Source organism: Chanodichthys erythropterus, chromosome 11, assembly GCF_024489055.1.
Source record: "Chanodichthys erythropterus isolate Z2021 chromosome 11, ASM2448905v1, whole genome shotgun sequence".
Taxonomy (NCBI): Eukaryota; Metazoa; Chordata; class Actinopteri; order Cypriniformes; family Xenocyprididae; genus Chanodichthys; species Chanodichthys erythropterus.
Genome location: NC_090231.1, coordinates 20,386,032 through 20,409,592, shown reverse-complemented (window position 1 = coordinate 20,409,592; position 23,561 = coordinate 20,386,032). Strand labels below are relative to the sequence as shown.

The 23,561-nt window shown below is 36.8% G+C and overlaps 1 protein-coding gene across 4 annotated transcripts in view; it reads right to left on the bottom strand.

Annotated features, from left to right (window-relative positions):
• The window catches only part of mtss1lb (MTSS I-BAR domain containing 2b), a 68,273-nt gene that overhangs the window by 13,997 nt on the left and 30,715 nt on the right, over positions 1-23,561 (bottom strand). For all 4 annotated transcript variants that reach the window (XM_067402034.1, XM_067402035.1, XM_067402037.1 and 1 more), the window contains exons 4-9: positions 5,109-5,193; positions 4,439-4,530; positions 4,281-4,355; positions 2,491-2,648; positions 355-462; positions 137-234 (exon numbers count right to left, since the gene is read on the bottom strand). In XM_067402034.1, coding sequence (XP_067258135.1) covers positions 137-234; positions 355-462; positions 2,491-2,648; positions 4,281-4,355; positions 4,439-4,530; positions 5,109-5,193 — 616 coding nt within the window. The remainder of the gene's footprint in view (positions 1-136; positions 235-354; positions 463-2,490; positions 2,649-4,280; positions 4,356-4,438; positions 4,531-5,108; positions 5,194-23,561) is intronic.

The window sequence follows — 23,561 nt, the reverse complement described above, 5'->3', positions numbered from 1 at the left end:
CCGAGCAACATAGTACACAGCACAAGCAACAAATCCATCCAGCAGAAAAAAAAAAGGCTAATAAGCATAAATAAAGATTTAATAAGTGTGCTAACATCACTGTCTCTTTTTATTTCTTTATCAATCTTGCTCTTACCTGCACATGCTGCTTTTCCTGGAGCCGGAGCTGCTGGGAGAGGAGGGGGGAGTCTGGTAGGACCAAGAGTAATCAGAACCCTTAAGGTCTTTTATTACCTGAAAGAACGAGACAGAGAGAGACACACGGTCATAATGTTAATAGTCTTACTATAGTTTGTTTCTGTAAAGCGCTGCACATGCAACATGATGACTGAAGTATATAAGGAGCATGTGCACCTGCTCGCTGGCTGGGGGCAGTTTGTGGGGGTCTGAGGTTAACACGGTGAGGTCATCAATAATGGCCTGGAGATGAGTGATCTCTCCCAACATGGCAATCTCTCCATTCTGACAATTACACAAGGGCAAAGAACCAGGTCATTTAGATGTTATCATTCTTAGATTACCTTTATTAAGTGCCTAATGCCATTCAAATGACAATAACACATTCTAAGAGCATATGTTTGTGTGTGTGTGTTTGAATATCTGCTTAAAGGGATAGTTCATCCAAAATTTAAAATTTTGTCATCATTTACTCACCTTCAATTTGTTCCATAGCTGTATGAGTTTCTTCTGGTGAACGCAAAAGAAGACATTTTGAAGAATATGGGTAACCAAATAGTTGATGGACCCCACTGACTTGACCCCAAGTCAATAGGGCCCCAACAACTGTTTGGTTACAAACATTCTTCAAAATATCTTCTTTTACAGCTTTGGAACAACTTGAGGGTGAGTAAATGATGACAGAATTTTCATTTTTGGATGAACTATCCCTTTAAGACTGGTTCTTCATTACCATTGTCATATACAATATAGCAAGCAAAATTTTTATGAAATGTTTATGCTTTACATTTCAAAACATACAAATCTTTTGATTTAATGTTTAAATAATTTTGAAGATAAATGTAATTATAAAAAAATAATGTTGTGTTTGTATGTATGAATTCCTTTACAACAATCTAAAATTATATATATTTATTACTAAGTAATTAGTTATTATGTCCAACATACACTACCGTTCAAAAACGTTCCGAATTATGAAAAAAGTGCCATGGTTTCCACAATATTAAGCAGCACAAACATTTTAAGAATAAAAAAGGTGTCTTGGGAGCAAAATCACCATATTAGAATAATTTATGAAGGATCATGTGACAGTGAAGACTGGAGTAATGACTGAATAAATTACATTGGCATTAAAAAATAAATTAAAAAATTAAGTTATTTTAAATTGTAATAATCTTTCATAACATTACTGTTTTACTGTATTTTGATCAAATAAATGCAGGTTCCTTGCTGAGCATAAGAGATGTCTTTCAAAAGCATTGAAACATCTTACCGACCCCAAACTTTTGAACGGTAGTGTACATGGGAACTCTGACAGCTGTTGAGGCTCTGTTAAATGGTACTGCATTTACAATTAAATATCCAAAAAGTAAACTTTTTTCCTTCTTAAAAAATGAGATTTCCTCAAAACAAGTTTTATTTCACCAAGTAAACTGAGGATGAAATTAAATGTGCTCTCAAATCTAAAATCTCAAGGTCTTTTAAAGGAATAGTTCACCCAAAAATGAAAATTTGATGTTTATCTGCTTACCCCCAGCGCATCCAATATGTAGGTGACATTTTTTCTTTAGTCAAACACAAATGATGATTTTTAGCTGCAACCGCTGCCGTCTGTCAGTCGTATAATGGCAGTAGATGGGAACTTCATCTATAAGAGTAAATAAAGCTTGCTTAGACAAATCCAAATTAAACCCTGCAGCTCGTGACGACACATTGATATCCTAAGACACGAAACGATCGGTTCGTGTGAGAAACCGAGCAGTATTTATATCATTTTTTACCTCTAAAACACCACTATGTCCAACTTTGTTCATGACTCCTTTAGTGATGTCTGATCGCGCTCTGACAGCGGCAGTGATGTCTGACACTCATTGAAGTATATGCGCGAGACATCACTGCCGTTGTCAGAGCGTGATCAGACATCACTAAAGGAGTCATGAACGGAGTTGGACATAGTGGTGTTTTAGAGGTAAAAAATGATATAAATACTGCTCGGTTTCTCACACAAACCGATCGTTTCGTGTCTTAGGACAGTAATGTGTCGTCACGAGCCGCAGGGTTTAATTTGGATTTGTCTAAGCAAGGTTTATTCACTCTTATAGATGAAGTTCCCATTCACTAGCATTATTTGACTGACAGACGGCAGCGGTTGCAGCTAAAAATCATCATTTGTGTTCGACTGAAGAAAAAATGTCACCTACATCTTGGATGCACTGGGGGTAAGCAGATAAACATCAAATTTTCATTTTTGGGTGAACTATCCCTTTAATGCAGCTGTACAGTTCATGTAAGTGACGTTGAGGTGGACTGTACCACTACAGGCTGCAGGAAGCTGATGAAGGTACAGAAGCGTCCTCTCTCCTCCACTAGAGCACGCCGCACCGCCTGCTTCTCTGTCTCCTCCATCAGCAGGTACATGTCATTCACATCCTGCATTGCGCTGTCCAGCTGAGGCTGAAGGTCCCCCCGGCCTAAAGGGGGCGTCAGAGAGCATAACAGAAAAGAAGGGAAGGAAGACAGGGAGAGAGATGAAAAAAGGTGGAGAATGGACAGATTGAAAAATGGCCAGTATCAGACAACATAGAAGGTCAAATGGAAAAATAAGAAGATTGTAAAGGACAATCAGAAGACAACAATGACACAAAAGGGAATACAGCATTAGAACATGAGGATCATTTCTCTTCCAGCCTCCAACAACACAGACGTAATGTGAACACAGAACAAAACGAACTACTCCGACTAGCACCTACACAACAGATGGAGACGGACGGTTCTGAACTCTGCGATCGAACATCTTCTACACTTAATGAAACACATGGAACCTCCCAGAAGAAGTTAAAAGGTTAACTCATGCAGTCTAGATTGTTAGAGATGGTCGTGACCTTTGCTAAGGAAGCAAAGTCAGTAATCCGCAGTAGAACTGCTTCCAGGAACACAAGCAGCATGCATGCTGGGATGGCATCAGCAAAATCATGCACAAAGCAAACCCTCAGGTGTTATCATGGGAGAAATCACTTGTAAGTTGTCAAGCCAAAATGTCATGTGGGGGTTAAATTCCGACAGCCACAGAACTGTCTGCAGACGTGAGTGGGTCTTTTTCGAGTTGAGGCCGGGTTAAAGGGCCATGCAGAGAAACGAGTGAGAAGAATCTAAGTGAGCTACAGCTTTGCGTGGAAAAACATACTTACCCTGTAGTTCTATAGAGGGAGAGTAGATGAAAAAGAGAGAGAACACAACACGGGGGGAATCCAAGAGAGGGTAAAGAACAGAGAGAAAGAGATACAGAGAAAGAGAGGAGGGAGAGCACTGTGTTAGGGTTAGTATTAGGAAGCAATTCAGCTCATTTCACGGCCAAATTGTTTCAGAAAAGCCAAACCACCACAGCAAATCGAATCAAAACAAAATTCAAAATACAGCCAAAAATGTAAAATTTAATGAGCAATGGATCCAAAAGGAATTCAAATAGGTAGTCTTATCATCAAACTGAATGGTCTTAGAAGGAATGAGATGCTGGACTTGTAACAAAATAATAAAAGGGAGCTTTTCCTTTAACACTGGACTCTTCCTAGTAACACACAGGATTGTCAGCCTATCTTCAAAAGCAGAAATTATTGGCTGCTGGGATATGAACACGAACTGCTTAGCAAATGAGGTGAGAGTTGCACTTCTGCATTTCAGCCAGCAGAGGAGGTTGCTTACATTACAGAGGATCGTTTGCCTGATTTAAAGGGATCGGTAATTTCACCAAGCGCATTCGCATTGTGCACTCTGAGCAGTCTATGCGGCTTTAAAAACAGCTCCGAGGTTCAACTGTCCATCATCAACCATTAGAGCCACTAAAAACACAGTGAACACTGATGGCATCCAAACAGCTGGTTGTTCTGAACGCCAAATAAAACAGATGGTTTTGACCTTGAGGTAATGTCCTTGAGTTATTCCCAACACATTTCTGCTTTGCAACAGGGCAGTGTTATGTAATATTGATCTGATCCATCAGATCTGGTATGCTAGTGTGTTGTTTGTTTGTGTGACAATATTTCAAAGAATCAGCTGACCAATTTTTTTGTCATGCTGTAAATTTCTTAGTGAAAAGAAGGTGTTACCTTTCTTGGCTTTTTTCTGTAATTTCATGGTGTCTGAAGATTTTTTCTTTATTTCATGACGAGACCGTTTGTACTCTGTGAAGACGGAAATGTGTGAAAATTTGTGTTGTCTACTTTTTTAAGAATTGACATATGGACAAAAAAAAGTGCTTAGTCACCTTTGGCATGGTCCTTGTCCAGTTGATTGGCTGTCTTCTTCCAGTCTTCAATGCGGTCCTGTAGAGGAGTGATCAGGCTCTCCATCAAAGCACTGAGAGCAATGGAGAGAGGATTATGTTCTCAACCGTTCATAGCTGAGTCAGAGGTTCTCATTCAATTAGAGAGGAATATGAACATTCTCAAGGAAACATCAGCAACCCTGTGGGCGGTTCAGACCATAAAAAAATCTAAGCTTTGGTTTACAGTGTGGCTCAGAGTCTGAGGCCACCATTCATTCAATTGTCTGCAGATGTCCACTTATAAAGTGTGAAAATGTGTATTTGTTTTCTCTTGCCATGCCAGTGTCATACTGGCATGTAGACTTTGAGAGTGAGTCTGTGATTACAGTGTGCAAAATAAAAGAAAATAAAACAATTAATGTTCGAAAAAAATTGACCACGAAATGCGATAATAAACCAATCAGAATTGAGTATTCCAGGTGACTTGTGATAATGCTGCATAATAGACACCATTGTTGTAGCTTCACATATGATTATATGAAATCTTTTGGCCCTTGTTCGTGCTCTAGTATGTTTTTGTGTTGTGTGTAATCATATGTATTAGTATATCTGTGTCTATATAGACTTAAAGTATAACACAGGAAGTTAGTTAATAGGAGTGTGGTCGTACTTAGTAAAATGGCGTAGTTTCGCCTCAATGCTGCGATGCCTCATACACATGCGGGTCAGCGCTGATCCGATATCCCTGGTGGCACCTACAGGATGCACAAGTGAAAGAAAACCTGTCAGAACAACATTAAAATTATTACACTGAATTTACTGCACCTTTATACGCTGCACTTTGATCACGACCATCGAGTGTACAACTTCATGTCATTAAAATATTTCATTCATGACAAATCTCCGAATAGTTTTAGCATGTTATTGAATATGGCAATGTTAATGTATATGGTATCTGCTTTGCTGCTGCTGCAGAGCAAGTATGGCCTTGGAGACATACATAAATGATCCTGTAACAGATCTAGACAGGTGGAACTGGGGGAGGAGGAGGTTTTCAGAGGAACTTTGAGAGTGCGTTGCAGGACTAGCTTACAGCAAACAATGAACCAGACTATTTAAATGTTGAACAAACAGTTTCATTGGCTGCAGGATCAGCAGAGGCCAATCAGCTTGTGCCATGCAGTAATGATGTGATTGCTTGTATTTAATTGACAGATCAGCCAGAGTTTCATGACTGAATTAGATGTATATCATAAACATGAACCACAGTCATTTATGCTCACTGCAGTCCAAATAGAGTGGTTTAATTTATCAGATTCCCCAAAGTGTGTGTGTAACCTGTAGCTACAGTATAAATTAGGCTATTTTTAGTAGCAGGAAAAAAATGCTTGGAAAATCCTGACCCCAGTATTTATAAGAGGCAGTGTGCTTTCTTCCAAAGAAGGTGGCCTGGACAGCTATTATTTTCCTAAAGTGTTTAAGATGTCAAACTGAATTGTTGAACTGAGAAGTCTGTAAGTGTTGCCTGGAACCACACCAGCCTTTTAGATTTAACTGTACCATGACCTTCAAAATAGGATACAAATTATTTGCAATATAAAAACACTGTATTTCATATGACTGTCACAACACAATATGAAAAATGAAAGAAAACTATTTTGAAGATGAAATGCCATGTCATTGTATCAAAAAACATTAAAGGCGTATGTTTCTCTGTTTCCAGGGAATGATTTACCCATCTTTTCTCCACATCAGTATTTTCAGCTCATTCTCAGGGTGATGAAAACCTACATTCCAGCATTAAATCCTGGTCTGTGCTGACCTCAGATCTCCAGTACCAGAAGTACCATGAGATTCATCCAGATTAGAGCAGTTCAGTAATCTAGGCCTTACAGGGTTAATCGAGGCCTGTCAAAGAGGCACAAACCCTAACAAATCAACTCTGACCCTCAAAAGCTAAAAGCTCTGCCTTGAACATTGGGTTGAAGAACAATCTATGTTTTACCATTTATGGAAAATTATATAGACTTATTTGTATATGTTACTGGTATTTATTATGTATTTAATAATTATTTCAGCCCATATTTATGTTAAGGCAACACATTCCAGGTGAATAGGGTAAAAAAAAAAATAGCCTAACTAATAGTTATCACCATACTTCCCCAGTGGACTGATTACAATGAGAATTGCAAACATTTTTTGTATTACAAGTTTTCTAAAATGTTATGTTTAAATATGCAAATGAGGCATTATTTACTTAAAAATGCACTCATTTGCATAAAATTCTAGTAGAAAAAATCTGAACATTGGGTGAAGTCAGGTTCAGTATTCTTGTTTATTTTTATTAATTTTTTTTTGACATATTAGAGTCAAAGGTTTTACAGAGGGGATTTTGGGTATCTCTTTTTATCACTCCATAATTAAGAAAATACTGTGAACAGTCAGAAAAAAAAAAATATTTTCACAGTTTTTCTTTGAAATAAAATGTTGTATATAATCTATAATTATATATGAACAAATCCCCCTGTAAAAACCTTCAGAATATAGATAGGAATAAAACTGTAAAGTTTGGTGTATGTAAGTGCTTCTGAAGTGGAGATATGGCTCAGTGTAGGAGAAAAAACTCATTTTGAGAAAAAGGCCTTTAAAAATATGTATTGTAATTGAAATCTAGAGTCACAAACAGATAAAGTGCCAAAAAAACATGCTTAAAACTGGATTTAGGATGTTTTCTTACCACTAGTCTGAAAAAACACTTTATTAAAAGCCCAAAAGCCCAAAAATCGAAAAAACAGTGTTTTAGCCTGTAGCGTCTCACTTTAAATAAATAACTGAAATTAATTAATACTGAAACGCCAGACTTTTATTGCAGAAGTTAGTCAAGAAAATAGAATTATGAGAATAATTTGAGACATTGTTGAGATCTTTTGACACTCTAGATGAGACATGTGAGATCACCTAAGCAAAAATCTGTTCTTCATATCCATTTAATCTCATTGCTGTCTATGAGAAACAAATTAGATTTAAGATATGTATATATCTATAGATGTTTTGGCAAAATCACAACAACCTAGTATTGACATGCCTTTGTCTCATATTGCCATTATCTTTTACCAACTATCAATTGCCATTTTGCGATAGCAGTAATGTGTTCACTAACACAGATTTTCTACATGGCTGCTCTGAGCGCATTAGGTTAAACATGCATGCATGCCGACACACACACACGCACAAACACACATACTTGTATATGTGGTTTACAGGGACTCTTACTAGATGTAATGTTTTTTATACTGTACAAACTGTATTTGTCCTCATAAGTCACCCTCTCCTTGTAATACCTATGTCATAACCATTTCATTATACAATTTGTGTCCTGATATGTCACAAAAATGCGCACACGCACACACAAACACACACTAACACTCTCTAAAGGGCACACATGCATACAAAACACAGTGTTTCTCCAATGAGAGCCTCCAGTAAGCCACGAGAGAAGCTCCATTCATAATTAACACATTCCTGCCTCATGCCTCCTGTTCTACCCAGCAACCATTCATTAATCCATCCCACAAACACACACAGCAGAGTGAGATGATACAGTGTCTAATGTCAAAGTGTCACCATACCTTAAGATAGTGAGACAACATTACGAAAGACAAAAACCAGGAATGAGAAAGCGTGAGAACGGAAAGAGCAAGTGAGGTTGCACATTTTAACTGCTTCTAAATTAATTTGTGTCTGTTGGCAGCAGCGAAATCTGTTTGTTTTTACCTTCCACTACATCCAAAAACAAACAACCAAAAAAAGTTGGCATTAAATTAAATTTCTAAATTAATGTTATTATTATTATTTTTTTTTTTTGTGACTGATTCATCCTTGCATGTTACATTTTTTCTATCTTCCAGTGAAAACATTAGACTTCTCTCTGGTGATGTATGTCCAACTTCTCCGATCATTTAGTCAGCTTAAACCCTGCACCGATCATCTGCAAGCTCACATTCACATCATTCTCCTTCCTATCAACAACCGATGGATAAACCCAAGTCCTCGCTCTACATTTTTTCTTTTTTGATAATCCGTTCACTTGGATGTACATCAAAATACGGAAGAAAAGATCTGATGCTTCTGTTTCATTGCGACTTTAACGTAGACAGCTAACATCTGGCTAATGCTACAAGTTCTCCCTGCGCATGATCGGCTCTCCCAGTGAGTGTCTGTCGTGAGCCTTTTCAGAGAAAATATCAGACTAAAATGTCTCTGATGGTCATTTGAGAATGTCCGGCTCAGCGTATGCTCTGAAGTAGTGTACTGTAGTTACCGCAGTAATCTGTACAGAGTGGCAGAACTCACACAGTGCTGTCGCCTCCATCTGTTACAGCAGCCTGTGTTTACTGTTGGCCTCATCGCTAAGACCCACACTGCCACACTAGCCCCCACATATTGATTTTTCTCATGACATTTAGTCACCACAATGTGAAAATGACCATCCTGGGGAAAGATGAGTGGAAAGCATTGACAAACAGGTGGACTGTTGTAAAAGAGTGGATGAATTCATCAAACATTCCCTTACCAAGTCTAAAATTTTCACAAAGGCATTATCAATACAATGAATAAATCAATACAAATTTAATGTCTCATAAAAACTCAAGGCATGAAAGGCATAAAATACGGGCACTATTTTTTATTCATCAAAGAGTTCTGAAAAAACATATATCAAGATTTTCACAAAAATATAAACACTGATAATAATTAGAAATGTTTCTTGACTGGCAAATCAGCATATTATAATGATTTCTGAAGGATCATGTGACACTGAAGAAAATTCAGTTTGCATCACAAGAATAAATTAAATTTGAAAATATATTCAAAAATAAAAACGTTATTTTGGTCACTTTTTATATTAGGGTCCAATTCTCACTATTAACTACGAATTTTGCCTCAATCAAGTATTAATTGCTGCTTACTAATAGTTAGTAATGTAGTTGTTAAGTTTAGGTATGGGGTAGGATTAATGGATGTAGAATATGGTCATGCAGAATAAGGCATTAATATATGTTATATAAGTACTAATAAACAGCCAATATCATAGTAATATGCATGCTAATAAGCAGTTAACAGTGAGAATTGGACCCTAAACTAAAGTGTTACCATTATTTTAAATATTTCAAATTATTATTTTACAATATTACTTATTAATTTTGGATCAAATAAATGCAGCCATGGTTAACATAAGAGTGGAAAATGAAAAATACTAATACTTTACAAAAATTCTGGATGATACCAGTTCAGCCCTACCATCATACTGGTGCATCATAACCCAAACTTCCCACCAAAATCACTCTTCTGGTTGTGTTCTCCATATACACCAAAAGTTATTCACAACAGAATATTTGCCTACTCGCCAACACCTGTTAATAACCATTTGTGTGTTTATGTGTCAACGTGTGCTGTATGATCATCTTCCATCATTTTACATCTGAGACAAAAATGGATGAGATCTGCCTTTTGGGAATTCCTTCTGTGGCTTCTGAACTTAATTGAATAGAGTAACTGGATAAACAAGGCCATTTACTTGGCTGACGACCAGCAGAAAGGCATACTGAGCACTTACGAGAGAGAGAGAGAGAGAGAGAGAGAGAGAAAGACAGTGGCAGGTCTATACTGTTTCAGAAAAAGCTGACGTACAGGTGCATTTACTCAATACCATCATCGTTAATCTTGACTTGCCATCTCACTACAAACAAAGCAAATCTAAAAACTGATGACAGTCAGTCTATTCAGCCTATGTCACTCATAATAGTAATTTTATGTGTCATTTTATTTGTACAGTAAACAATATTGGCACAGCACTGGTTCACTACTTGTTGTCCAATGCAAAATCTAGGTCATCAAAAGGAGTTGTGCACCAGTGCCATTGAATAGGCAATAAAAAGTAGATGTACTGAGCCATATACAGTAAATGAATGAAAACAGAAACATGTAACAGCTCTGCTAATATTCAAGTATTGTGGGGAGTTTCTACTGTCCAGTCTCTCTGCTATTTCCAGGGCAACAGATGGTGAGTGAGACATGTAGAGCAGTGCAGGTCTCAGGACAGACAGGCCAGTGAGTGCTGCAAAAATCAGTCAGTCTGTGCAGAATGATGGGACAGATGCCGCCATGACAAGGCACTGTGCTCCTCTCCAGGAATCATCTATTGCTGCAGAAGCCTTCTTCTTTTAAATTATGTTGAAATCATTTGACATTTTGAAAGTTTTGACCATTTTGCAATGTTCTCTAGATATAATTACTATATATATAAACAATAATTAACAAAAGAGCCAACACTCTCTTATGGCAATTCGCAAGTATTTTTTTATGTTTTAGCGAATTTGTATGAATTCATACAATCTCATTTGTACATTTTCATACAATCTAGTTACTAAGGGTTCACTTTAGGGTAGGCATGTGACGGTATACGGTATTATCACGGTATTAAAATAAGTTGCAAAACCATTTTTGTCATAGTTTAACAGGTTTAAGAACTCTTTTTGTAATAAAACAAAAACAACTCTGACTGAAATTTTCACACAGATTAAAATGCAAAAGAATTAGGCTATTAAATGCATTAACTAAGATTGAGCAACAGCTACATTTGTTACAGAAAGTGTTATTTTTTGTTAATTCTAGTTTAGAAACACAACTGATCATTGTTAGTTTTATCTCAGGTCCATTAAATAAGTTATTTTGATTTTAGTAACGTTATTAAATAGTAACTAATAAATTAACATTAATGAATGATAATTAATACTTTATAAGTATTTTTATTGTCAGTTTAGTGATAATGAATTAACATGTTAACTAATGAAGCTGTATGTTTTCAAAGTTTTACTGAAAAATAACAAATAATCAGAACATTTCTAATCATTGGGGCATGTTGTAGTCCAGATTTAAATATAAAAATGTTTAGGTTTGAAAATAAATGTCCTTTTAAGTCTTTTTTAAGTATTCAGTATTTGGTGCTGTGATGAACAACACTGAGATTACAAAAAAATGAATGGCTGTTTGAAGCATTTTAAAAACTTCACTAGCGCAGTTACTTTGTTTGCACGGTTTCCGTGGTAACCGCTGCACGCTGCTGTTCCATCAGCGCCCTCTGCTGTCGGAGAGTGAACGCGCACTTTCATTCAGCTCATCTCCTTCACTGGTTCCGCCATGTGCTTCTCGTGCACGTTGGGATTGTTTACATCTGAGCGCGTGTCCTTTTGACGCAGAATACAGCGGTGTTGTGCATTTTATACGATTGATGGGTAAAGTATTCTTAATTGCCTTCTAAAAAAAAAAAAAATTGGTAATAAATTATTATTTACGGTATTCTGAAGTGCCGACGATTACAATATCGTGCATATTCATTATCGCGATTTATCGCATTACCGAATATCGGCACAAGTCTACTTTAGGGTGGACCTTCATGCTTCATCATGACTTCATACAAATTTATTGAAATTTGCCACCAATAATGAGTTCAGGTTCATGGCTGATACAGATAAACTGATAAATATTTTCATGTTATGGTCAATAACAAATAAATGCTATACATTGCATATATGTTAGAATATGCATTAAAATGCATTAAAAGTGATTTTATCACATCTTTCTTCACCTGTATATTTCTTTCTTTCCTCTCCCTCCTTTCAATGTCATCACTACTAACCCAACCCCACACCTCCCCTTTCCTAGAAGTAATTCAGACATCCCTTTTTTCTCCGTCACGAGACCTGATGATGTGTGGCGCATGTTGCCTCATGACTCCCTGTTGAGCTACTGAACATGAAAGTCTGTCAGAGAGACTTCAGCCTGCTGGGCCTTAAACCCCTACACAGTCCAGCCTTCACCTCTCCAGAACATTCCTGCCCTCATTTAACCAGACCTAACCTTTGACATACAATATTTTTTCTGCTAATAATTACTAATAACACAAGTGCTTTAATATGTACCTAAATCAAAACAACAGATAGTTACACACTCAGCAGGGATTCTTACAGACATTATACAGTAATAATCATGAACAGGACTCTACTATAAATCAAGTTCACTTCATACTGACACTTTACTAGAATAGCATTTCAGCTAATCTACATCATAATCCACCTCTCAGGCTCTTTTATTGGTAGTTCTCTGAACTGAAGGAGACATTAGAGTTACCCTAAGCTACAATAATCGTATGAGATCAAGCATTGCACCTAATGCTGGCAGAGAGCTCTTGAGTGATGTCCACATCCATACACATGTATAAACACAGAACAGAACTGACAGAAAAGGTCAACATTCAGTGAGAAGAAAGAGGTAGTTGTTTTTCTTATATATGAATAAACTCTCACACCCTAAAAAAACAACAACAACAAAAAAATGACAACAACAACAACAACAAACACAATTGCAGTAGTACTTTAATGCACACACATTTTTTTTTAATTCCAGTGCTTAAATACACACATGCAAGGTAACAAATGACCTTTATTTTACATTAATATTATTATTAGACCGTCAAATCAATTCAATCATTCACTGAGGGAGAACTGAGATTATAAGTCACAAAAAGCTAATTTTTTCATGAATCATTAACCTCAATGAGGCAATGGTGCTATCATCATTTCCACTTTCTCTCTGAGTCATACACAAGTGTTTCCTTTGCCTTGCTCCTATGGCTTTATGCCCTTCATGCTTTGCCATAGCAACAGGAGACATGAAATCCACTGAAGGATTTGTGCCCGCCAATTTTCTTCTCTCTGCACCATTCATATAATAGCCATGCTCTCACACAAACACACAAACAGGTCAAGGTTTCATTGTTATACAACTGCATGAACATACTTCATGCTTTTTTAAAGTAATTTACCCTGAGCACAGACAATGATCAGAAGTGATCATTTGCAGATTATAAGTATGATTTCTGTTTGTTTGTGGAAGAAAGAAAGAAATTCTTGAGGACAGTATGAGTTCATGTAGAGACACCAGTGCTGACTCAAATACAGGCCACATTAAGAATTATAGATCATGAAGAACTGGTTCCCAAGGGTTAGATAGGGTATAGTGGGGGCTTGTTTGTTTGTATGGATGTAATACAGTAAGCCCAGCAGTGCAAACTACACAAGCTGGCCTAGTTCTCAGGCCAGTCTGTGTCTCTTTGCATCAGACATTCGTGGACAGAGAGCCCTGATTACACAAAATCTAACAGAAAATACAATAACAAAAATAAAACACAGAAACAATATTTATGGAATAGTTATGATCCAACTATTACCTGTTAATCACTTTTTGAGCATAGGCCTGAAAATGAAATTTCTAACGTAAATCTTGTTTGAAGCACAGACTTAAGTTTGGTCTCTTTTTTAGAAGTGGTAGAAGTTTAAGTTTATTATTCTGAAAAATGCATAAAAATACTATTTTTTTAATTTTATTTTTTATGAAATATGTATTTTCCAAAACATGTTTCTTTAAAACTGTGAGAAATTCAAAGCCATAAATCTAAACAAGTTGTGTTCCAAATTTGAGGTTGATATCACAAATAATGAGCTTTCAGTAAGATTTTGTTTGGGCACAGTACCAAATGTTTCCACTAGATGAAATTCACATCCCATTTGTTTCCAATGTGGTCAGGACCATTTAACATTTTCGAATCATGTCCATGATTTGTGTGTGTGTGTGTGTGTGTGTGTGTGTGTTTGTTTTAGTGTGTGTGTGTGTGTGTGTGTGTGTGTGTGTGTGTGTGTGTGTGTGTGTGTGTGTGTGTGTGTGTGTGTGTGTGTGTGTGTGTGTGTGTGTGTGTGTGTGTGTGTGTGTGCTTTTGTTTATATTACATTGTGGGGACCAAATGTCCCCATGATGTAATATAAACCTGAGTTCACCTACATCGTGGGGACCAGCCAGCGGTCCCCACAATGTAAATGGGTTTATAAATCATATAGAATGAGTTTTTGTGAAAAAGTAAAAGTTTGCACAGTTTCCTGTGAGGGTTAGGTTTAGGGGTAGGGGCAGGGTAGGGGGATAGAATGTACAGTTTGTTCAGTGTAAAATGCATTGAAGTCTATGGAAAGTCCCCACAATTCACAAAAACAAACATGTGTGTGTGTGTGTGTGTGTGTGTGTGTGTGTTCAAATAGCAAGTGCCAAAACCTTAACCAAGTTTTGTACCATTCTGATTAAGTAAAAAAAAACAAAAAAACTTAAAATTATTTGGTTAAAAATAACAGAACAGCACCGGGTTAAGTAAACATGATATAACATAACTGACATGTAGAGATCTTAAGCGTTTGATGCCTGTGTGCAGGTCATTCCATAGATCAGAGTCGAGGGCTGAATTTTACACACTATGCTAACAAAGTGTCAACCAAATTTCATATTATAAGCCACTTGTTATTTTGTTTTGTATCCCATAACCAAGGCAAATTCATTTCCTTAGGCAGTACTGCCAAAATCAGTCTGAGAACAAAAGATTCATTTCAGGCAATCTAGTGTGCCAGGGTTGGGGGTGTTAACATTATTGCGAGACATCCAAGTGAGACTGAAGACAGGATAAAACACTGAAGCATGATAAAATCATAATTTTCATCTTGTTTTCTTGTAAAAAAAAGGAAAAAAAGTATCTTGATATCCTTAAAGAAAGACAATATAATATAATATGAGAAGCAAAAGATTATTAAAGATAATAATTCTTATCATAAAAATTTCTAGAATAATTAGGTTTATTTTAGGTTCACTCGTGCGCTTATTGTAAAAGAGGCATGGATACACTATATACAATTAAACAACAGTACTGTGCTGGGTGCATTGCTGAACCAAAGAAAAGCCAACACGAAGAAAAAGACAACAAACGATGACTGCAGCAGCACATGAAACAGCATAATTCATGCAAGCGATTCCCCTCTCAGTATGTGTCTGTACCTCAGAGCTTCTGCCCCAAAAAACTGCTTCTGATTAGACTGAGACGCTCAGAAAGCACAGCACAGAGAATCACTGACAATTACTGACAAAATCTGCGTCAAACCTGACAGCACATGAATTTCATCAACTAAAGAAAAGGGGGATTACATGCATAAAACATGAAATGAAAAGACTGTTGAGAGAGTTGGGTAAGGAATCGGGGATGATTTGACCCAATTTGCATTGATAATCATTCATAATCAGTAACCTAACAGTGCTGGAATGGGAATGTGGACGTGAAAGAGCAGGCAAGTAAAGAAATTAAGAAATAAATTATGTAATTTTACTGTACAGTAAAATAATTAAAGGTGCCCTAGAACCCCTTTTCAAAAGATGTAATATAAGTCTAAGTTGTCCCCTGAACGTGTCTGTGAAGTTTCAGCTCAGAATACCCCATTTATTTTTTTTTATACATTTTTTAAATCTCCCGCTGCCCCGCCCCCGCGAGCTCTTAACTGCCTTAAACAGCAAACACAAAGTTCACACAGCTAATATAACCCTCAAAATGGATCTTTACAAAGTGTTCATCATGCATACATCGATTCCTGTGAGTATGGTATTTATTTGGATGTTTGCATTTGATTCTGAATGAGTTTGAGGCTGGGCTCCGTGGCTAAAGGCTAATTCTACACTGTTGGAGAGATTTATAAAGAATGAAGTTGTGTTTATGAATTATACAGACTGCCAGTGTTTAAAAATGAAAATAGTGACGTCTCTCTTGTCTCCGTGAATACAGTAATAAACGATGGTAACTTTAACCACATTTAACAGTACATTAGCAACATGCTAACAAAACATTTAGAAAGACAATTTACAAATATCACTAAAAATATCATGGATCATGTCAGTTATTATCGCTCCATCTGCCATTTTTCACTATTGTTCTTGCTTGCTTACCTAGTCTGTTGATTCAGCTGTGCACATCCAGACGTCCTCCCCTTGTCTAATGCTTTGAACATGGCTGGCATATGCAAATATTGGGGGCGTACATATTAATGATCCCGACTGTTACGTAACAATCGGTGTTATTTTGAGATTCGCCTGTTCTTCGGAGGTCGTTTAAACAAATGAGATTTATATAAGAAGGAGGAAACAATGGAGTTTGAGACTCACTGTATGTCATTTCCATGTACTGAACTCTTGTTATTTAACTATGCCGAGGTAAATTCAATTTTCAATTCGATGGCACCTTTAAATATCCAGGAACCCTAATACTAATAATTAGCATGGAAGTCAGTGACATGCTATAAATTTTTATATTTTGCTCTTGCACATACAAAAACAAACAAAAACAAAAACATGCTTACATATGTAGTGTGGCAGTGCAGGGGCCACTGGCTGAGCTAATTTTCTGGAGAGTGACACGTAAGGTCAGGTGAGATTCTGCGCTGAGTCAGAGTGTGTGTGTCACTTTGCATTACAGTAACTGGCTACAGTGGTGAACCGTACCTCACATCATAGTCCACACCAGGTCACGCTCACTCAGATCTCATCACAAGTCATTGTGGGATTTATGTATGAAAACTTTTACACAAGCATCTCAGAGTGAGATCTGGATAATCTAAAACCGATCTTAATTCTAAACTTCCCTGAAATATTGTATTAGAAGTACATTTTGTATTGACTGACATATTAATACAAGCAGACAGTGGGCTGACATGCTGGATAGATAGGCTGTTGTCTCTCTGAATAATACTGTCCTCATATTTTATTGGCAGTGAGGCAGAACATCTGGAAGAGTTCACACTTATCCTCAGTGAACACTCATACAGTCCAGTGTAGGGTTGCACTCTTACTTAAACTGATGCATTAAGTTTACATTATGGGAATAGTAACTATTTAAGTTGAAACTAACTCTGTTAGCGTTGAGTTTGGGATGCATTAAATTGAATAAAAGTGACAATAAAGATATTTATAATGGTACAAAATATTTATTTTTCTAATAAATGCTCTTTTTTTTTTTTACTTGAAAGAATCCTGTAAAGAAATGTATCACGATGGCCACAAAAATATTAAGCTGCACAACTGTTTTCAACATTGATAATTATAATAAATATTTCTTGAGCACCAAATCAGCATATCAGAATTATTTCTGAAGGATCATAAGACATTAAAGACGGGCGTAATGGCTGCTGAAAAAAACAGTAAATTACAATTATTCAATAAATGACATTTTAAAATATATTAAGTAGTTGTATTGAACGTTGAACATAAAATTTAATTACAGTGTATATCAAAAATGATTAGAAGGCCAAAAAAAATACAAACTACAAAAAAAGTCATTAATAAATGTTCTCTCTCTTAGTATTAACAAGTGCAAATGTCAATGTCTAAAAGATTAAAGTTTGTGAGGTAAAACATGAGCTCACTTTTTTAGTTTTAACTGTTTTTTTCCTGGTTGGGTGCTTACACACATTAAAGTCATTATGAAATCAAAATGGACAATTCTCTTCTTAATAATGTGTGCAGTGATGTGACCTGTCACTCACATGGGATCACAGCAATATCTGTGCACAGCAACAATCTAATCTATTTCCTATGAACAAAACCAAGTCCTGCCAAGTCCTGTTTTCTCATTTGAGAAGCTGTTTTTCTCATCACTATAGGGAAGAAAAGATGATTACAACTTCCGTTTCATACCGATTTAAGTTTTTAAGGTTACGTTTCAACAGTTTAATGGTACAATGCTAAAACATTTAGAAGTGTATGTTTTTTTAGTTCTCATTTATGCTACAGTTAATCTAAGTAACTTATGCACAGCTAGGTTAACAGGCCCCTGAACACAAATATCCACAAAGCTCCTTTCTATTTACATAACGTATGTGCATTTAATGCACAGTTCTCAATCATCTTACTGCGGTTTGCATAGATATACTCTGTTGAGAATTCAAAATTTGAGTGAGATTCCAAAAATATCAACAATCCATATTCTTTCAGGCCCAGGAGGAAATCTGTGACTAAATAGCAAGGTCAGTTCATATCTGAGAAGAGCCAAGTGTTTCCAATCTTCTATCAAGCCATACTGTCCATTAACACACATCAGCAGTTAAAAAAAAAAGTCTAATTATGAGGGAAAGAAAGTAGGTCTGCAGGCCTCAATGTCCCTCTGATTGAGGCCAACCAACCCTCAGAGACATTAAAGCACCAATCATGTGCCATCTAATCGAGACATGAAACTTTCCATCACCAAAGTTAGAAGCATAGATCCAGATCAGCCAGGCCCTCTGGTCATTCATTACCACACAACACTAGGTCAGTGTGCTCCTCTCGCAACCTTCTGATCTCCCTGACCAGGCCTCTTTTTAGACATGAAGAAGCCTCATTCAGCATCTGTCACGGAATCCCTTTCTATCGCAGCAGCTAAATGCAAATCGCCACCGTCATCCCAGGCCCCCCAAAAATCCCTAATTGACCGCTGTCAAAAACTCAACCTGGATATTCATTGACCTGAAAGATGAACAAAACCAAACAAGACTCCTCAATTACTCAGTTGAGTATTGTGAGATTAAATCAGTAACTCTGAAGTGCACATTGTTCGTTTTAACACTCCATGGTGAACTCACATTAACACATTAACCTTCCAGTCACGTCTTATCAACAGTCTTCAGTGTCAGAAAGAATTTTCAACTCTAAACTATCATAAGGCTGTTGGTTTCCAGATGGAAACTCAATGCAAAGAACAAAGCATCCATGAACATAGTTAGCGATAGTTTAAAGGCATTATTTGATTGGTTTTAAGGTGAATTCTGGGTGAACCTTTTCATTAGCTGGTCTAGCAGCATTATGAGCTATGCTGTAATGCAGATAATCGGGAATGTTGGCTTAGCCTATGGCTGGCACTTCAAAGCTTCTGATCACCTGCTTTAACGTGAACTGAAACAGACGATTGGCCCCGATGCGCAAGACAAAAGCCAGTGGGCCAATCAGCGCAGCTGTTAACTATGGTGGTGTAATGGAGGATGATTGGAATCAGCCGGGCTTCGGGCCATGACAGGGTCTGGGTTTGATTAGCAAGAGCTTACCCAGCCCTCCTGAGGCTGAAGGGAGAATGAAACAGACAGAGGGCAAGAAATATTTACTCTAAAAGGAAGTTCTTGGCAAAGGGACACTGCTGTGGCTAAAAATACTCCAACGCCACTGCCGACACCAGATGTCCTTTTCATTAAAAATAAAAAGTATGGGGGAAAATGAGGGGGAAAAATCTAGACAAGAAGTTTTAGCCAAATAAGAATTGCATAGCACAGCCTCACCCCTGCCTATTTCTTGGCTTCGTCTTAACCCTTCCACAGTTGAACTTTTCTTTAATATGCTCTTGGATCAATCCACCCCAACTTGCTCACTCTTTCTTTTTTCGTCCTGGCTCTTGTGGATATTTGCCAAAGTATTTCAGGAAACACAATGACCTCATGGCTGACGGATCCATGTACAGTAGGCGGTAAAAACAGCAATCGGAGGACATGAGCTCACCAGCACTAAACAATACACTCATTTGAGCTGTTGCCATGATGCACAGTCCAAACTTTCTATTTTCTTCACCCCTTCCCACAGTCTTTGTACATATGGAGGAATAATGTTTCATCAATATGGATAGTGTGAAATGCTGAACTTCTTGAGAGGAAGATCAGCGTTTCCCTTTGAACATTACATTTTTACTAGGGCACGAAGCCAGTGAAATACCAGTATGCCCCAGTAAAATATTTCTGATCAATTTTTGCCAGTAGATGAAAATTACTGAATAAAGACTTGAGAATCATTTCCCCTAATAATATTTCAGCAATAATGTGTGTTTCCGTCAGCTGTTTAGGATCAGAACTATCAATGCCAGATTCGTGAATGATTCACTATTGATCTAATCGAGTCTGAAATTGTTTGTGATTGATTCAATTTGATTCATTTCAGACAGATCACTCATACAGTGAATCAGACGTTTGCAGTGGTTTCTAACTTGATACATATGAGACAAACATTCTAGGAAACAAAACTTTAAAACATCTATCTTAGTCAGTGATTAAATAACTCTTTATTGTATGTGCAGCTTAAGTTATGACTGAACGTTTAGGCAATTTATATCCATATATCCATAACAGTATATAAAAAAAGAGTATCAAAATATGGGCATGCTTTTTTTTCTTTCTTTTTGATGGGCCTGTGCCCCAGTAATGATAAAAGGCTAAATGACATCTCTGACTGGTTGTTATTATGTATGAATGGAAATTATTATGTAAAATTACTTCAGACTCTGATGTGACTCTGCTATGAATATGAATATGCTATGGAAATAACATAGCCACATTCTAGAGCTTCTAATTTCAATGAATAATAAAAAAAAATTAAATAGCAATATTTTCAATGTACCATACACTCTCCTATAACTATGCAAAATAAACAAGTTTTGTTTGTGCAAAAAATTGTCATGTAGATCGTCTGTCTGTTGGTCAAACATTTATCTTTGCTATATGATTAACAGGCCACAGTTCACCAAACCTAAACTTTGGTATTCAGTAAAAATGAAACTTTTTTGCATCTCCTTGCACTCCTGCAGACTGTAAAGTGAACTCACCATTATAATAATGTACTCTAGGGTTACACCACCTGAAACATCAACAGCAATGAATGCACTCTGGAATGTGCTGTAGTTTCTTATTTTGTTGTCTTGATTGCATTCCAGAAATTACAACATTCCCGATACAACTGTGCATGATTATAAGTATGTAAAGCACTCTGGAGATAAAGAATTTGGTGGAAATCTCACCCAATCTCTAGGGACAGAAAATGACTAGTTAAAAGGATGTGACCCTCTGATGTTTCATGTCAAGCTTCCTGATGCACAGATAATGACTGAGGAATGGTGTTGAGATGAGATCGAGAAAGACTTGTGCATGTTGTATGCATGGGAATGAGAGAAGAGGAAGTGTGTTTCTGCATCTATCAGGACAGGAGAAGTGCTGACGGGATGGAAAGAGGAAGGCTCACAGACACTCTCCAGGGCAAGAGAGGCCAAACCAGGGGTCAAGGTTTGGATGGTCATCTCTTGCAGTCAGTCTTGGCTGTTGATGCTGAAACTACACCATTATGTGTAGGTTATAATCTTGTTTTACCATTAACGGTCCTTCAAATGAACCCGTGTACTTATGCTGATTTAAAATAAAAATAGTAATAATAATAATTCCAAAATAAGTTATAAAATTCAGTATATTACAGTAAATATTTCACGAGTAATGTTTTTAATGGAGGGCTTTTTACAGTATGAAATGGACTGTTTTTCAGCTTCGCAGTAATGTTGAAAAATGACATCAATTTCAGAATGATCATTCAAATGGCATTTACGGCTCAGCTGACAGCCTCAAAAAAGTGTTTCCAAAAGAGACTTCCAATTCACATACTTTTGGGGCTGAAGATGCCAGCCAAGCAACTGCCATTGAGATGAATGGGATGCTAATGGATAGCTTTTCCCAAATATATTAGAACTCCCTGGACAGAAGCCTCCAGACTACACATATGGAGAGCAGCTCTGAGAAGGAAGAAAAACAAGCCAAAAACTGTTTTACTCTTCCTTTAACTTTTCTTCCTTTCATATTGAACAGACAGATAAAGGGCAGGCAGTGGGGTTATTACATGAAGCATTCAAATATTTTTGAAGATAATGCTAATAAGTTTTAGTTCATATAGGTTATTATTATTATTATTCATTACAAAAAAAAAAAAACATATTCTGTGTGCTATGAAACAGTAATGAAGCCCTAATGATGAGGAATTTGCCGGCTAACAGGGAACCTTCTCAAAACTTTGGATAACCTTCTAGGTTCTCTCAAAGTTATGAACAAACATTATTCCAGTAATGTTAACAGAATGTTTGTTCAAAGTTATCTGGTCTTTAATAATGTTCTTAAAGGTCACGTTTTTTTGTGTTTTTTTGAAGCTTGGATTGTGTTTATAGTGTGCAATATAACATGTGTTCATGTTTCGCGTGTAAAAAAACAGTATTTTTCACATAATTTACTTATCTGTATACCACTGTTTCCACTTTCATAAAAACGGGCTGATGACTTCCTTGTTCTATGAAGTCCCTCCTTCAGAAATACGTAACGAGTTCTGATTGTGCCAGCGGTTCCTGTGTTGTGATTCGACAGCAGCTTAGCGCACCCAGAGCCATAGAGAGCGCACCTTGCCCGGAAAGGTCACGCCTCTTACCATAACGTGTGCTGCACATAGTTTTACATGTGGATTATTGTGGTGTTGTGCCAAATGAACACAAAAGACAATAATTCCCGAGAGACTGAACTCTTTAATCTCCACAAGCAGCGACAGAAAATGTACAACGTTAGCACTCACTCAGAAGAGTACCACATACGGAAAACAGCCATATACATAAACATAGTCCCCTCTTGTGGCCATTATGTGCACTGCAGTCCAACATTAACTATTGCAGTAAGGATACCACAATTATAATTTTCGGGAACCGAGTTAAACATAAATTGTAACCATTGATCTCTAAGTACAGCGTCCCTGGGAAGGTCAAACAAAGGTGATTGGACTGCGGGATGAAAAAACAGCGTTTCAACGACATGCCGACAAACACACTCTACAAACGCAACTATTGCTCTTCTCCGTGGGAGCGCAACAAGACCACACCCCCTTTTTTGTGTATTCCTGTGGGCGGAGGTTAGTCAAAAAACTGTTTTAGTGACGTCATTAAAGAAGGAAGTAGAGGGATGTAGTCCAAACTGGCCGTTCGATGTAGGCGACTTCTGTTAAATAAAATATCTCGCTTGGCATTGAACTTTGAGCTTTAAAATTTTACAGATTTTATTTATACTCTAACAACAACATTACACACTAACTAAAGTTTGAAACATGGGATCACGAAGAACGGGACCTTTAAAACGTTAGCATAAAAACATTAATTATATTCATGGACATTTTATTTATATTCTTTATCTAACGTTTATCTAATGTTTTTTAAATGTTACTACTTGTTTCAGAATTTTAAAAACAATAAAAAGTAATTTTGCAAATATAAATAAGTTTGCAAAAAGATAAAATGGAATGTTTCTTTAACGTTCATAAAAAGAAGTTTTAAAACATTGAAAATATATTTTGAATGGTCAGAAAACTTTCAGAAATAACGTTTTCATAACTTAATGGGAACGTTAGCAAA